We start from the raw sequence: 18,291 nt of genomic DNA on the forward strand, positions 1-18,291 counted from the left end.
GTACTTCTATTGATTGGAACTGGACAGGCAAATAAATGCTTATTTACGTAAGAATGCCTGCATGCATTGGGTGTAAATGCTTCTTGAAACAGTTTACTGCTGTCGAAAGTTCTTTCCTGAAGAGTTACAACAAATGAATGTAATCGAAGGGTTTTCTACACTGCAATCGGGATTGGAATAGAATGCGTTTTTACAAAACCTCTTTAATAGAGTACTAGCGAAATGTAAAAGTATTTCGGCCTCATACAACATCTGACCTTGACGCCATCCCAAAAGGTATGTTGAAACTACAATACTCAAAAATCGTAGTTAAAAAATGAATGCGATTCATCATATCGTTCAATGATGGTACAGTGCAGTGCTACTTGTTATGGAAAAATGCGTGCACAGATTATAGATTGAATCGAATAATCATTAGCTCGTTAATAATTTCCACTTCATTTGTATTAACTACTGAAAATAAAATATAAATTTTCAAAATACACTAAAGAACCCAAAAATAAAAACATTTTTTTTTTCAAAGGGGGAATGTCTTGGTATATATATATATTTGATTTGAATTATTTAAATATTACAATGGATTTCAAATCCTTTAATTGTATAAAGACATTATTTCTATATAAAAATATAATAATAAGACATGCAATATATTAATTTAACAAAAAGAAAAGCCATAATAGCAGTGTTGGGTTATCGAAATTTGTTTAAAATAAAATAAAAACAACACATTAAAAAAACTTACAACAAATAATTGTATATAAGGTAATGTATAGTATTTGGAATATGTATATTAAAAGCAGGGTATATAAGTTATATATGTATGTATATGTGTTCATGCACTCGCATGTATTGCGGTAATAGTTGGAAATACCGTTTTATTGTCGTATTAAATATAAGCTACAAAGTGGATTTTCAAATTGAAGTTCTAATAGTTTTGGGCATACAGAAGCAAATTACAACATCTTAATATGTTGTAAATTGCAATATATTTTTACGTTATATGGACACAATGAAAATATTTTCATAGAACAAATCACTAGTTTTAAGTATAGACTTTTAATGCCCACAAATTTAAAATGTTTTTAGATCGTTCTTTAGAAAGATAATATGTTATCTTTAAAAAAAAAAATTGTTTCAATATGATATTACTCCCTCTCCTATTATCCTCTGTAGGGAATCAATGTCGTTTTCACATCAATAACGTGCAACGATCTATATGATAATATGTTGGAAAGAGAATAATATCCTAATAATTAGCTAATGCGAAACTTTTGAATGGAATGCATACATAAAGGAATACGTATTTTTATCCACATTTAGTACTTATATTTAATTACGATAATAAACATAATAATTTATAAAAGGTTATTTCATTAATAAAAAAGAAATATCAATATATTTAAGAAGAACATTATTTAAAAAATACATATATGTATATTTGTAGGTATCGGGATGTGTTCGTATATACTATATATATTAACAAAATACTATTGAAAACGAGCATTTAATAATCACTCGATGTATATCTTAATAGGCTTAAAATAATGCCACTTGCAAGGTGAAATAATTTTCGTTGTCCTTAGACTATGAACAAAAGAATGAAAAAAAGTCGGAGGGGAAACACGTGAGCATATGCATTGGCAGGGGATGTTAATGCTTATGTTCTAGACTGGCGCTTAGTCAAAAAAAGGAGTATGACATGAGGACAAACCAATATAGCTACTGCACAAATAAATCATTCATATATATAACACGCACATATACACATACTAAACAAATGTCATACATAATTCTCTCTAAACAAGAAACAAAAACACATTGCAAGGGAATGCTTTCTTTTTTTAAACTTGTGTCACGCACTGTGCATATTTATCCAATTCAGCACGAAGAACTTTATTGCGATCACTCTCTTCGCGCAATGTTCGTACAAGTTCGTCAATTGTACGCTGTTGAGCATGAACCAACAGTTCCAACTTCTCTACACGGGCTTCCAAATCGCATACACGTTTGCCATCGACGACTTGCTGCTGTTTGGAGCTGGTGGTGGTGTGACCATTGTCCAGTTGGTGATGATGTGCATTAGGATGGTGATTGTTAATAACGGTGGGAGCGTCAGCGGCGGAGGTTGTGGTGGTAGAGGAGGAGGTGGTTTTGGCAACAGATGATGATGCATGTGAATTGCTGTGGTGCGCATTGCTGCTAGTCGCTTCGGCGGCGGGAGAAGCAGAGGTGGTATTGGTCGTTTTCAAAACATTTCGAGTTGCTCCACCCATTGAAGGTGATGCACTGCGATTACGTATCGACAAACTGTTTGGTCGAATTCTGACATCTTCCAGGAGTGTGTTAGAGGTTGAGCTGGTGGTGGTGGAGGCATTATTATTTGTGGCAGATGCTGCAGCCAGTGCAGCGGCTGCATCACTTGCCATTTTAGCACTTAAACTCTTAGTCATGGCATCGGTGAGTGTTTTACTGGTTACATTGCTGCTGGAGCTACTACTACTGCTCTCCACTACCATGGATTGTTGCATTATACTAGTACTGGAAACCGATGAGGATTGCACTTTTGTTGATGAGGACGTAGCCGTCAATGTGGAGTTTGTACTCGATACTGTTTGATTGGTAGTCTTGATGTCTTCGCTGAACAATTTAGAGGTGCGATCAGCCAGTGAGCCCATCCCGGAGGTGCCTGCACCATCAACATTCGGTGATGTTTTCTTTTTCACTTGTGATGCTTTCAGTTCTTCCATCCAGGGTGCCTTTTTCTTTTCCCATTCGCGAGGTTTTGGTTTGGCCAATTGCTCTTCTCCCGTTGAATTGTCATCGGATTTGAGCTGATCATCACTTTGTGTAGTATCACTACCATTACCGTTGACATACAGCGAGTTGTTATTGCTTTCGCCCATTGTGCTAATGGCTGCCGAGGGTGGTCTACGTTTTGGCGCCTTAACGCGTCCAGCGCGCATATCGGTTAAGATTGAACCGCGTTCAACGCGATCAAAGTCCGAATCGGCAGCAATAGTGGCTGCTCTTCGCATAACCACACCGCTGTTGTCGGAGGCCACAGCGCTTGGGGATAATTTACTGCTGCCAATACCGTCGGCATAGTCATGTGATGCTGCTGTTGTTAATTTATTTTCAACACTTTTGACTTTTTGTTTAATGCCCGATAAAATGTTGCCTGGAATGAGAAGAGAAAGAAAGTTGTATTGAATATACATGAATAAATATAGAATATTGTGGAGAATGTATTATTAAAAATCTCTTTTAAAATATTGGAATCTAAACAGAATTTCTGCCTTTAAATCTATAGACTGAGAGTCAGATGCTCAACAAATCTCCAAAGCAGACTGTATTTGCGAATTTGATGTTGGTGGAAGAGTGAATTCCTTAATTATCAATGCTATTGTCGTTTAACGTGGGAAGTGGTATGTATTTAAAAAAATTAATTAGAATTACTCCTGACTCTAAACAATACCCATGGCATAATTACAATTAGAAGGTATTTATATCAGACCTTTGAAGATATTACATCAATAGAATGCATTGTCAAAATGGACTTGACAAATTTGAAATTAATTTTAGATTGCACTAATTGTCGATATGTCACTGCAAATTTATTCAGAAAACGCAGCCTTTTTGTTGTGATAAAGTACACGGACTGTCATTTCATTATTAGTATAAAAAATACTACAAAATTCCAGAGTTTGTGGCCGAAATTAGTTTGAATGAAATTCTCGCCAAGCTACAATGCCGTTCAGGCGTCCGTAGTAAACGTTCGAATTAGTAAATTCCATGGCGCTTCTCAAGAATATGGCATCGCCAAGATTGGTAGTCTTGATGTCTTCGCTGAACAATTTAGAGGTGCGATCAGCCAGTGAGCCCATCCCGGAGGTGCCTGCACCACGCTATGCCGAATTTGGCGTAAGGTTCTTGGTTTACACTCTTACAAGATAAAGCCGACGCAATAAATAAAGTCGATAGACCATTTGAAGCCCAAATTGCAAAACCCTTTATTACTAATAAGAAACTTGAGTACAGTCAACATTCGATTCTTTGATTTCAATTTCAATGCTAACATCAATACAATTTTCCTATCTAGATACATAAAAAAGAAAACACTATTAGAAGAAAAAAAAAACACTTCTCTAGAATATTTACTCACCTGTGATGCTTGTCACAGTTGTGGTCTTCTTAACGGGTAACGTTGGTTTCTTATTTACAACTGGCGGCGGTGTGGTCTTTGTTGATTTTTCGTCCATATTCTCCATACTTTTGCGTAGCTCACTTGTGGTGGTGGCGCCTCCCATTGACGAGGTAGTTATGGTGGTATTCGTATTGGTACTGTGGCTGCTGTTAATCGACGATGACGCGGTAACTACCTTTGCTTCCTGGTGTTGTTGTTGTTGCTGGGCATGCATTTGTTGTTTTTTAAGTGCCAAACGTGTCGCAACATCGGATGTATTGGTCAAATCTAAGTTTTTATTCTCCAGCGATTTACGTTGGGCTGCTACATTGCCGGTGGGTAAACCGGTCTCTGATAGAATATCGTTAAGGGAATCACGCGAACCAAAACTATCCTTGCGGTTCGACGACTGAGTCGATGAAGAACTGCCAGACTTTTTGATAAGAGTTTTAACCGTTGATGTCGATGATCCGGTATGGGTGGTTGTGGCGGCGGCCGTACCCAAATTATTGGTTATGGTGGTGGAGGTTGTCGTCGCCGTAAGATTTGATGATTTGGCAGTCCTGTGGCTTTGTTGAGGTTGCGTTTGTTGTGTGTCATTTAAAGGCGAAACTGTAAAAGCAAAGAAACAAAAACATAAATGTAGATTATGTTAGTTAATACTTTTTGATTTGATATTTCAAACTTTCTTTTAAATTCAACTACTTTATTAAGCCATAAATGTTGAAGTGTGGGCAAATAGCAGGCATATAATACAAGTATAACTATGTAAATTTGAATTCAAATTTATTGTCGTTTGATTTCCTTTTTGGTTTTTTTTTTTTATTTATTTCAACAATTAGAACTCAACACATTGTAACAGTAGCAGTTTAGAACTACTTTTCCACATTTCCACAATAACGATTCAAACGCAGCAAACAAAGAATTTGTAAATATTAAATAAAAAAAGAAAAAAAGAAAGAATAACAAAAGCTGAGCCAAACGTTTTGCTGCCGACAGTGGCTTTACTACTATCTGTTATTTGTAATCTCTACATTTGGGTGGGTATATTGTTGTTGTTGTATTTTTTACTTTCCAAAATATTATTAAATTATTTTGCTTTTTTATCAGAAAAAGGGCATTGGAGAAGAGGAAATTTGACATTAAGATATGCGATCGAGGAGTAATTTCCCCAACAGTTAAAATAAGCAATGAAAGAATGAATTACTTTGGTTGGTTGGCTGGTGAATGGTTTTTGGGTGAATAACTGATTTCGAGTGAGTGAGTAAGTAAATTGTTGAAAATTTGTGTCAAGAAAGCTATTCTATGAATGATTCATAGTGTTTCTTTTTATAAATTCAATGATATGATTAAATGATCATCAACCGCAACTGGTTTGTCGAGAATTTATTTTATATTTGTTAAAATTTTATAATTTTGTGAGAATAAACATATAAACAGATTTTAAGATTTTGGGGTATTAATATGTTGGAAACGAAAAATATTCGATTTTATAACCTGAATATTAAGTAGTGCTAGTGTTCCCTTGATCGTTGTGAAAAATTGTACTCTACTCAAAAAAGCTGTACAGATTTTTAGGTGTCATATTATAAAAGGACTGTGTTGCATCAGTGTTGTAGGTTTTTTAGTTGGAGTAGGAACTGTATTCAAATGGAGACGTAGTGATACCACAATACCTCAGTTGATATGATAAGAAGCTATTGCTTTGAAACATATATGAATTAAGGAGGAAAAAAGTATATGAATTTGAGCAAAAAAAAAAAAAAACATTTTTATGGGATACATCGAAAAATATTCATACATTATATCAGTTGATATGATAAGAAGCTATTGCTTTGAAACATATATGAATTAAGGAGGAAAAGAGTATATGAATTTGAGCCAAAAAAAAAAAAAAAATACATTTTTATAAAAAATACATCGAAAAATATTCATACATTATATCTGATACCAGTTTATCAGTATGAAAGTTTTTGGTTTTTTGTTATTTTTTTTGAAAAAAGTATTTATCTACAGACAACAGATTAGGAGGTGTCCCAACTTCACGTACAGAGTTGATCAATCTGACAAGGTTCTTGGTAAAGAAATTTACATTTCAAATCCGACAATTGAGATTAAAATCAAATACACCTATTTTATTTTAAATTTTGAGTAAACAGATTTTTTCGCTTAAGTATATTAAAAATGTCATGAGTGATCAACCCAATGTCAAAGATGTTCCTCTTACAAATTGCTTACCTCAATCTTGAAATTGTGGCATAGAATAGAAAAATTGAATCGTAATAACAATAACAAAATATGAATAATTTAAATTCAATTAATAATGAACGATTTAAAATTGCATTCCCCGTTGTTGTTGTTGTCTTTGTTCATATTTCTCAACATACGACGAGTGTGTATGTCCCCATATGAATCAGAGGTATATGTTTTTTTATTTGCCATAAGACTAATGCACAAAATGGCAAGCGTTTTGGAATGACAACCTTGCCAATACTTTCATAGTTTGTTTACACACGACTCAGTAGCGATAAAAAATATATATTCTAAGTATTTTTTTTTTTATTTACAAAATTAATTTGAGCTGTGACACCAAATTCTAATAAAGAGTATCACACACACCCAAAACCGGATAACATCGATTTGAATTTTTGATTTTAACACAAAATAATTGTGAATATTATTAAGATTAATATCAACAGAAAATATTGACAGTTCGTTCGGTATTTATTGAGAAAGACAGTCGGGCGGCTATGGCTCAATATCCAGAGACGTAAATTTGCAAATAGCTAGCTTTGCTAATCCCCACACTAGGATGATGTAAGTTGTAGTTTTCAAGGTTATCCACACCGGCGAATGCAACAACAATTTATACCTAGATATAATCGAAATTTGTTTTATTGCAATTTTCAAAATACGTGACTGGATAACAAATTTGACGACAAACAACATTAGACGCTACTGGGGATATACAAATATCGAAACAGAAATAAATAGATGAGCAAATAGATATTACCAATTTGTTGAAATCAATGAATGTATTGAAAATAAACACAAATATGCCAATATGTAGTAGTAGATAATAGTTTCAAAAATTAAACATTATTTATATAAAATATTGTAGGTTAAAAATAATCGAATTAAATGAGAGCATAGTTTATTTCAATTTGAATACCAATATCATTTCTTATTTAATCCATCCAATTTAATTATTTATTTGTCAGTCTAATTAACCCTTGAAGGGAATTATGTTGACTAAAAAAACTAATTTTGTAAAATATTTGTTACTTTTCAAATCTGTTTGGAACGATGTTGAAATTATCCACTAATTTATAATTAATAAAATTTGGATCATTCAGATGCACTCTGTTTGATAATACATTTAATAATCTCAGTCATATATAAATGTTATAAATGTATATTCACATTTTTTTATTAACAATACGAACCATCCATCATTTTTATGCCAGAAGACACCATCTCACACTTTTAAAATTGTTATAATTAATTAAATGCAACACATGCAGCACTAGTCAACTCGTTTATATTATCGAAAAGAAACTGATTTAGTATTAACATTGTTAAATTATTTAATTTGTTCAAATTCAAATTTCACACCCAACCAAAATGGTGATTTGAGTCTATTGATGATTTCATTTCATGGAGATGAAGTTATTGATGTTTTGGTTGTTTTGTTGTTGTTGTTTTTTAACTCTCACTGAAAAACACCACTACCTTATTTAGGTATAAAATTGTATTTTTGTTTAAGAATACTGCCGGTTTTAAGATGTCTTATTTGTTTTTGTTGTTGTTGTTGTTTTTTTTTTTTTTTTGCTAAAATATTTGATTTTGTGTTTGAATGTCATACACACAGGTTTTTGTTGTTGTCATTGTTATTATTATTATTATTTATTGAAGAATCAAAGAGTCAAACCAACGAAACAGGTTGTGAAAATAACGTCACAAATATAAATACAACAACTAAAATAAACACAAATTCCATATAATCACGCACATGATTTGTTGAATTTTAAAAAAAATTTGTTTATTTTTATAAATATTTATTTTTAAATTTAAAGGTCAGCGAAAAAATAAAAGTAAAATTAATTCTTTAGTAATTCTGCAGTATAGTTGTTATATGAATTTGATTTATTGAAATCCGAGGACATATGAATAGTTGGAGATTTTTACATCTTTCCTCGTAATAGTAGTAGTATGAAGTATCAGCTGTTACTAATAATTGAAATCACTGTCCCAATACTTTTTTGACTCTAAAATTAAATCTTTATGATTTTTAGGTAGCTCGGAACTTCAAAGACTGGTTTATACATTTTGAAGCTGTCGGGTTATATGTTTTTGGTTTTTGTTGTTACAAAAATTTGAGAAAAAGGGAAATATAGATTTTTGAAGTTAAAAAATACATTTTGTTATGGCAAAAAAAACCTAATGTATATATATGGCTTGACCGGACAATTTTCAAAAATTGTTGGCCCCTTGTAAAGTCCACGTTTAAATTCCACTAAGGTCTACCTGCAGCCATGGGTTTAAAAAAATACCTTTTAAGTTCTATATTTAGGTATGAATTTAAAACAAAAATATTTTTTTCTATAGGGTAAAGGCCCTTCTTCTGATTTGGATCCGTTCGCTTCATATTTGATTTACAAATTTTGACATTTTTGCTAAAAAGGTACCAGGTAAGAGGTGACCTTTTTAATCGAGCTTTTTTCAATATTATTCCTTTGTTATTTATGTATTTTTTGGAATCTTTGGTATACAAAATAATGCACAAATTTTTTTATTCAAATCATTTTGAACAACGAAATTTCGTTTAAATTTTCTGATCAAAGAAATCGATTAGGCTTTTAAAAAAGAAAATAATCCGATTTGAGGTCAAATTTTGAACGCACAATAACACGACGATTCACTTTAATATGGTGCGGCGCAATCGACAAATTATGCCGCACATGTCAACACTTTCACTATACCTTTTTCAAAATATTCTCATTGTTGTTGTTGTTATTATTGTTGAAAAGGGTAAATAATTATAATACGATGCATTATTGTTTTAAGGTATTCGGTTGTTATTTGTTGTTATTTTTTTTTTAATTTTAGATAGGTGCTACTACCACACAATTGTCGTCCGTCCACTGTTAAGTGCTTTGAATAACGTAACACGCTTTAAGAATTTTGTTGTACGTATTTCGAAATTATTTTCGGTTGTAATAATTCAACACGTTCGAAGGCAAGCGCGAGACACGACTAAGTTTAAATAACAACAAACAATTTGAAATTGAAATATTATCACAGCAAATAGAGCTCGAATAATACGTCACACTGTCGCCCGTAGCAGAGAACAAATGAATGTGTGTGAGTTCGATGCTGCTGCAACTGCTATACTGCAATGAACATTTGAAATGTTGAAAGTTGGAATGTTGATATTGCTATGAATTTGTCAAAATAAATGTTACCGATGATGCTTGCTGATCGTCAAATGCAAAATTTCGTATGGTATTCAAGAAACCGGTAACCGACTAGTATCAGCAAGACGACATTGAGTAATAGAGATCAAATGTTTGCAGAAAAATAATATGAAAAAAGGCATACAACATGATTAGAAGGAGAGACAAATCCAGAAAATCGGGAAATCATATAAAGGGAAAGCGAATGAGTTGTAGTATTCGACATTATAATTAATTCCTTGGAATGTTGCAAATGCCGGCATTATTAAAGTATGATGTAAACTAGACCAATATTTATACCCTTCACCACACTGTGGTACAAGGTATTATGTCTTTGTGCATATGGTTGTAACAGGCAAAAGGAAACGAGATAGACACATGGTTCCTTTTTCGAATATGCATATAATCACTTTGTAAGTCTATTTATGCATGTCCGTCCATCTGTGATGTTAAACTGTAAACAAAGTACAGGTCGCATTTCCGATCCGATTTAGATGAAATTTGATACATCTCATTTATTTGTCCCAGGGACAAACCCTATAGAAATTGGTGAAAATCTGTTCAGATTTAGATATAGCTACCATATATACTTTCGCCCGATGGTACACGGTCCCTACATTTCCTTAGATTCGCACAGCGTACTGAATTGAATTTGGCACAGCGTTCTGAATTGAATCTAGAATGATGTGCGCTATGTTTCGTGAAAATTGGATCAGTTTTTTATATAGCTCTTATATATTTTTTTGTTTGATTTTATGTAAATTGCGCACTAAATCCCCTAATCATTTATCGAATTGCACGAAATTTAGCATATCGTACAGAATTGTGTTCAATGGTAGCTGTCTCAATAATGAACATTATGGTTGTAGATTTTGTGGGAGAGTTTTTTATATCCCTCAGATGGAAGAAATTCTAAAGTTGATTATCCAACTTTGGCCTTCCCTATGCCTTCGAACAACTTGGCCTGACTAAGGACATGGAGGGCCTTTCATAGGTACGTATGTGCCGTTATTGTATACTAGTTCCTTCAAGTTCAGTTCAATTGATATTTTTTTACAAGAACATAGATCATATCCGAAAATGTATATATTGCTTAGCAATCTACAACTTCAGGTAACGTCATTTTAAAGGATCAAATTTAGTAATTTTGTTCCTATATAGCGAATATCCATCGTTGTATTTTTATAACAAACTAAAAAAAACAGAAAAGATTGTGGGAATAACATCCCCACTTTTACCTCTTATAATGTTCTGAATTTAAAAAAAATCTTAAGAATGTAATTTTTGAATAATTTAATTTCGTGATTCAATTCCGCTTGTATCAAAATTTGTTTTAATTTTACTACCAATCAATTATTATTTTCAATTTTATAATTTTTGATATTATCTCACGTTGCTCATTAAAAAAATTATCACACCATTGTACATTAATTGAAATCAAACGAAAGACTTAAGACTCAAACTTGACGTGACATCTCTCATAGCAAATATTTTCATTTGCATTCAATGTACGAGAAGACATCAAACACACGAACACACACACATACATTGTAAATACAAATTTTCTTTCTTTATTTATTTTATTTTTGTAGCCTTGCAGTTCCAGTCACAATGACAGTTTCGCCTATTTTAAAGACGTTGGACTAATCACACAACTTCAAATTTATGACCACTGCAGGACATTGGTTGATGAGGACAACTTTAGTTTTTGACATTTATAAATATTATTTCCTCGATCGATTAGATCAAGGCCGGTTATTGAAATTCAAATAAAGTTTAAATACGCATTGCAATGATTGAAAGAAAATACGCGGATATTTGAAATAAACTTGGAATATTTTTTATCACATTTTAGTAACACTGCGGCACAAATGAAATTGATTGGTGTGTCCATTTGTATGATTTTACCAGGAGTAGGCACATTTGACACACTTGATGAGCACACCAAACGCAAGCAACAAGTTTTAAAGTGAATCGAAACAAAAACAAATGCCACTTAAGAGTTCCAGACAACGTTAAATTTTGATATGAAAACAAGCACACGAAATTACAACAAAACGGGGATAAGGTAGCCACCAGTCTGGCAGCCAGTCAGTCAGCCACAACAAATAGCCGCCAACCACCTAAACCCTAAATATAAAACGACTCTTGGACACGATGCTTACTTTTATTTTTACACGAATATTTGTTTAAATGATTTGTTTGGTTGGCTGGTTGGTTGGTTGGTCGTTTAGTCTGTCTATACGACACCCGTGTTGTGGCCGTAACAAATGCACGTATCAAACTAACTTTGAATTGTGGTGGTCGATGATGTTTCGACAACAATGGACAGAGGAATACCGTAGACGTAGACGTCGACGTCTATTTTGTTTTACTGATGTTATGGTATTTGTTGTTGTTGTTATTATTATTTTTATATTATGATTACGCTAGAATATAGGTACTATATGTATGAGGGAGATTCAAGGAGTTAGGGAATGCAGCAAAAAAGAACAAAAATATTGGCTTTTAATAAAAAAATTGAGTTAAATGTTTGATTCAAAATATAAATTGTATTAGAAATAATATTTGTTGAAAGAAATTAGATTTATTGGAAGTATTAAAACATTGGGTATATGGACCAATGTTAAAATAAGCGTAGACTTTAGACGAAGTCCAAGAATCGTACGCCTATTCACAGCTGTCGGATCATTTATAAATTATGTCAATTTTGATTTTATGAAAATTTTGTTATTATGCAAGCGAATTACCGAATAATGTCACGTAAATTTAGACATGATTACATAAGTATCGGGAAATATGAACTCAGTGTTCACCCAAAAGAGGTTGTTACAGACGAAAATATGTAAGGGATGAACAGGAATAATTTCCATTAACTGCCTTGGAAAAGAAAAGCCAATATTCCATATTCAAATTTTGATGAACGTAATTATCGTAAAACGGTTGTATTTAGAAGAGAAACAAGTAAGTCGGTGATGCCGACAGATATTTACCCTCAGCCCATGGTTTGTGGAGGTCTTTGGAATTACCCACTGTTTTTTTTTTTTATTCGCTTTATTTAAGGTATATGTATTTATCAACGAGGTTTCGGATTTAATGTTGATCAAATCGGTTATTCAATGCGCTTCAAATGAAATTTACAAGTATATAATATGTTGAAGCTTTGTGTGGGAGATACTAGAGAGGGCCGGCGGGTCCCACCTTCGTACTTGATCTTGGCTTGGTAAAGATAATAGGCTGTGCAATTTAATTTATATACATCGGATAGTACGTTCGCATTATACAATTAATTTTTAGCACAATTTTGGGCATTTTGTGGGGGAGGTGCCAGAAAGAGAGTGGATCGATGTTCCCCATCTTCGAACATAAAATAAGTTTGGAAGAAATATTACGATGTGCAAAGTTTGGATGATATCGATGACTCCCTTTGAGAGTTATCGTGCGCACCAGCCGACCACCAAACAGACGGACGGACATTTATAAATCGATTCCAAATTGTCTGAAACGGATTCGATTCAAAAAACATGGGGTCTAAAACCAAAATTTTGATGAGGCTCATTTACACCGTATTAAAGTGTATATACCTTCATTAGCCATAAGGCTGAGGGTTTAATAAAGTTTCGCTTCAGCAAGAAAATTCATCGTGCCAAAAATTAGTGAAAACGATGCTAAAAATCAATGAATTGAATCCGCTTTGTTTTCTAAATTTGGTCTTAGTTGTTATGTCCTATTAATGGGACCACATATGTCATATTCCCCAGACCACTGTAACAGTTTTATTTCCAAAACTGAAGAGCTCGATGAAACATCAAATCTCAATCGACTCAAAATTGCCGGAAACTAATTTGGTTCAAAGACACTATAGGTCCATATATAAAAATCGAAGTTACTAGAATTATGAATTTATCCGGCCAAACCAAATTTCCGAACGACCCTCGTTAAAATTACAACGAATCACAATGGTGATGGCAAGTATAGAAAACACTAAATTGTAAATATGAAATAGTTCGTATAATTTAAGACTCAGACTCATAAATATTCACGACTAAACAAATCCAACCATTCATATCGAACGAAAAAAAAAACAAATACACAAATAAAAGCAGGGAATAGCCGAAATAGAAGAAATCAAAGCAAAGTGGCAAACTGAAGTTGAAATGTTTTTTCCACAAATATTTGAAGAATTTTCAGCTGGCAGGTATACGACTTATATAAATATTTTTCTTATATATAGAATTGTTTATAAATCTGCAATTAGGGTAGGTCACTCAACATCATGGCACCTTTTGTTGTTATAATTATTTTTGTTTGTTTAGGATAAGATAAATTTGAAATTTATCTAAAAGTAAAGGAAGTTAAGAAAGATATGAATTGAAAAATGTTTATATAGGTGGCGTGTAAAGTGACCATTAGGCTTCAATAGCTACATGTGGAAACGTGTATATTTTTGATATTCAAAAGAATTGCATAGTGGTCCTACACTGAACAAAGCTCCTAAAAAACACGAAATTTTAAAATTGAAATCTAGACAAAATTAACAATTATATGTTAACAAAATTACAATTTTGCGGTATTTACAGCATTAGTTTCAATATTTAACACTTACTTTATCCTATAAAAATACCCACATTTTTCTTCATTAAAGATGTTTTCGATTCTAGAGTCCCGGCAAATAAACATCATAATCACATAACTATTTTTTTAATTTTATATCTTTCTATTTACTTTCTAATATTTCTAATTTCAAAAAACACACTGCTGATGTAAGAATCTAACCGCTGATTCAACAACACTTCGTGTCGAGGGTGAGAGAAACAAGAAATACACTCAGTCTCACCGACACACACCCACTGCGCATGTGCAGCCAGCCAGCCACCAAAATGGTTTTGATTTTCTTTTCATCATGGTTTTTATTTCGATTCTACCCTTTATTTTCTTACCGCCACTACATTTTATACAACGTTTTATGGCTTTCTTTGTGAATGTTCTTGTGCTCTCATCCAATAGCCAACCAGCCATTCAAGCCAATATAATCTATTAAAAAATCATGAAATGTTCGTGGGAGAATGAGGGACAACAAACAGAAAAAAAAGTAGTAACACGACAACAACAAAATGACGTCTTATGCCCGTAGATTTCTCAATAGCCTACAAGTCAGTCACAGCTTAATGCGATGCTTACTTAATGGTCAACAAGCCACCTTGTTGACGGGCTGCTAATAACAACAACACAACGAAACTCAGAGAGAAGGTGGCAGCAGAGGTTGTGGGGGACTTATAGACTGGTTTTTTCTTTTCTTTTTTGTTTTGATTTTCAAATTCGTTGGGTTATTTAATTTTTTTTTTTGTTTCTATTGAGTGGAATGCCAATAGTTGTTTGTGGTTGATAGTAACTTTATTGTTTCTTTTGTTTTTTCTATTCCCTTCTTTTCTAGTCGAAGTTTGTAGCGTAGTCGGCATTTTCAGTTTTAATTAATCGCCACAAAGACAATACAAAAATTATCAGCATTTCAGTTTAAAACAATTTTAGCGCTTTTATGGAAATTAAACTCAACACCAAAAAGTATGCAATGAAGATAGATGGAAATGAAATGAATTGGACACACAAGAAGGGATAGAGTGAAACAAAATATATTGGTTATATAAGACCACAGGGTACACTAGGCAAATAAGTCTTTTCTTATATAGAAGAATATTAGATTTTTTTGCTTTGCGTAGGTGTACGGTATCCCTGTCTAGGGTAGAGGTGAAAGAAATTTTTTTTATTAAATATGAAATTGACCGATTAGTCCCATTTTCTGACTTGATCTAATTTTGGTAAAAATATTATGATGGGAAAAGTTTTGATTTGTTTGCATGGAATCATTTCCCGCCAAAATTACAGACAGGTGGACATTTGTAAATTGATGAAATGGGCTTGGTTCAACAAAACTGGAGGGGTCTAAAAACCAATATTTCGATGAGGTACATTATTGTCGTAGCAAAGTGTATATACCCTCAGTAGTCATAAGTCTGAGGGTACAAAAAACTCGTGGACCCAGAGCTTCTTCTATATGGGAAACCGGGAATTCTTCTTACATATAGACATATGTAAGAATATACACTGGTGGCCACAACTAAAGCAAATAAATGGTCTATAACTATAACATTTTTTTAAAGAAAAAAAAAATAGGTAATATATTGTTTTTTAAAAAGCAAATAATTTAAATGACATTTTTTTTATTTTTTGAAATAAAAAATATTGCATGGAACACTAATTTGACCCAATTTTTGATTGGTCAAAACTAACGCAACTTTTTGAGTTTTCCTCATAAATATATAAATTTTGCTAATAACCGAAAACATAACCATTATTTTTGATTACGGCAGTACACCTACGAAGTACTGAATCTATAAGGTGCTCAATTTGATACTTGGGTATACTATTCCTCGCATCCTGAACCTTTGGGAAGAAGTTATAGCTGTTTGTTTGTGAAACTAGTTTTTTATTTTGATATATATGATACCACAAAGATGTTTCAATAGGGTGAGGATCTGATGCTTGTGCTAGCCCTTAAAAACCCCGATTTTTGACCCCCGCAACCAATTTTTGAACTGTTTCAACATGAAACACCCAAACAAGCGGTATATTTTCTTTAGCGAAGGGAAACATAGCGTTTTCAAACATATTTATATAAACAATCCGATCCATTAGTTCATAAATCTCGTAAATAGATCGAACTCCATACAAAGTAAAGCAGCCCAATACCATTATTGATGCTCCTCCATGCTACCCAGTACCCTTGCAATACAGCGAATTGAGCCTTTCATTTGTTGACATTCTCGCGGTATTTTTTTCTTGTCTGAGCCTTTAATATTAAACTTTATTTCACCCAAGAACATCATATTTCTCCTCTAAGTCCGATTCAAATTAATATGAGCTTTCGTGAAAGCCAAATTAGTGATAATCAGAAATAAAAGGCCTTTCTTCATGTTTTCCGGGCATGTAGACCTGCTACCATAGCACGTCCACGCACTGATCTTGAGGTTATATCCAATGATAACGTTGAACTCTTAAATGGGTATTTTTTGCTACTATGACAATTTGTTGATCAGAACAAATATATGTTCTTTTGAAACTTTCCTCAGTGCTGAATTATCAGTTGCATAAACCAATTTATAATTCGAGAAATCACTGATTTATTCATGAAATATTTCTCCGAAATGACATTCTGAGATAAATTATATTCACAATCACCGGTAATTAGATGTTTTGTCGGTGTACTGTATTTGTTACTAGTTATTTTTATATAAAACAAAAAATGGTAATATAAAGGTAAAAACAACTAAAATTTCACAGCTCATCTGTTTGTACAGTAGAGTTGCTTTTTATTTAATTTTTCCATACATTATTATTTATTTCAAAATGAATTTTGCATAAATGCTTAAATTTTTTTAAATGAATTTAAAACTGAAAAACACCATATGTTTATTATTGAAAAAGTATTACCATTGCAATTTCAGTTGTTTTAGTATTGGCCACCAGTGTACATATTTAAGAATATGGAATATTATTATATAGAATACTATGAGGTATTTATATACAAAACCTTTATTTTCATAAAGAGATAAACATGGTGTATTACTTTATTAAAGACCTCGATGCCTTCTATTGGTCCTTCTTTGATTTTTCTTATATGTATATATGATCATTCGTCCTTCTTATATGGAGATGTATTATATTTTATAATTATATTTCCCATTTAAGTAGTCTAAAATTGTTTTCCATTGAAAATTTAATATTTTTGCCATTCTCTCTTTGTTCTTATTAATTTTAATGTTGTACGTGTGAATATTTAAAATGAGTTGCAAAACAAGAGACGTTTACAGTGTTGTCTCTGCCATAAGATAAAAACCACACTGCACACACACTTCAAACACTTTTTTAGTTCATGGATATAGAAGCTGATATTAACATGTAGACATACAGTTAAAAGGGTTCGGATTATGTTGGCATCTTATCCGCAGCAAGTAACGTTACATTTAGCCATAAATACTACGCAAATAAATGTGATGCCATAAATTTGTTTTTATTGCATAACAAACCAAACAACAAACACAACAGCGCAGCAGTGGTAGTAGTACTTAGAAATACAATGAAGCTAAAAAGTCGTGGAATATCCTCATACAACCGACCATTCATTTTTTTCTCTGTTATCGTCCTCTAAACGAAAAAAAAACGGGGAAAAAATCCGCTATTGCACGAATTGTGTATTTTGAATGTTGCCAGATGATTTAGAATATATGCGTCAAATTGAAATTCGAATAAGAAAATATTAGAATATCAAAAAGTTGTGTGTATAGGTTTTCGAATTGTTATGGATCGCAGATAACACATCTTACCAGAGCTTTTGTATCTTAGTGGTTGTCATCTTCGAGACAACACCTACTTTCTAGTCAAATGTCATAACTCTTACGGTATGGTAAATCCATTTCCATATTCCTACCTCTCTTGTCTATATTCGCCCATGATATAGAGAGTATCAAAACTACTATTCTTAACATGACCACATGACCGGTGTCTTTCAGTGGAATCGAAAAACCGTAGATTTAAAAAAACATTTAGAACAAAGGATATATGTATGTATATTCTTTTCAAAATGTTCCTTAATAA

General features: G+C 32.6%; 1 protein-coding gene across 1 annotated transcript in view; it reads right to left on the reverse strand.

Annotated features, from left to right (window-relative positions):
- Positions 1–1,840: 1,840 nt before the first annotated feature.
- LOC133337089 (serine-rich adhesin for platelets) overlaps positions 1,841–18,291 on the reverse strand; it is a 37,962-nt gene continuing 21,511 nt past the window's right edge. The window contains exons 4-5 of the mRNA XM_061545354.1: positions 4,163–4,795; positions 1,841–3,178 (exon numbers count right to left, since the gene is read on the reverse strand). Of these exons, the coding sequence (XP_061401338.1) occupies positions 1,842–3,178; positions 4,163–4,795 (1,970 nt within the window). The 3' untranslated portion in view covers position 1,841. The remainder of the gene's footprint in view (positions 3,179–4,162; positions 4,796–18,291) is intronic.

This window comes from Musca vetustissima, unplaced genomic scaffold (assembly GCF_032173495.1).
Source record: "Musca vetustissima isolate MV318-11 ecotype Yass unplaced genomic scaffold, APGP_CSIRO_Mvet_v1 utg17892, whole genome shotgun sequence".
Lineage (NCBI taxonomy): Eukaryota > Metazoa > Arthropoda > Insecta > Diptera > Muscidae > Musca > Musca vetustissima.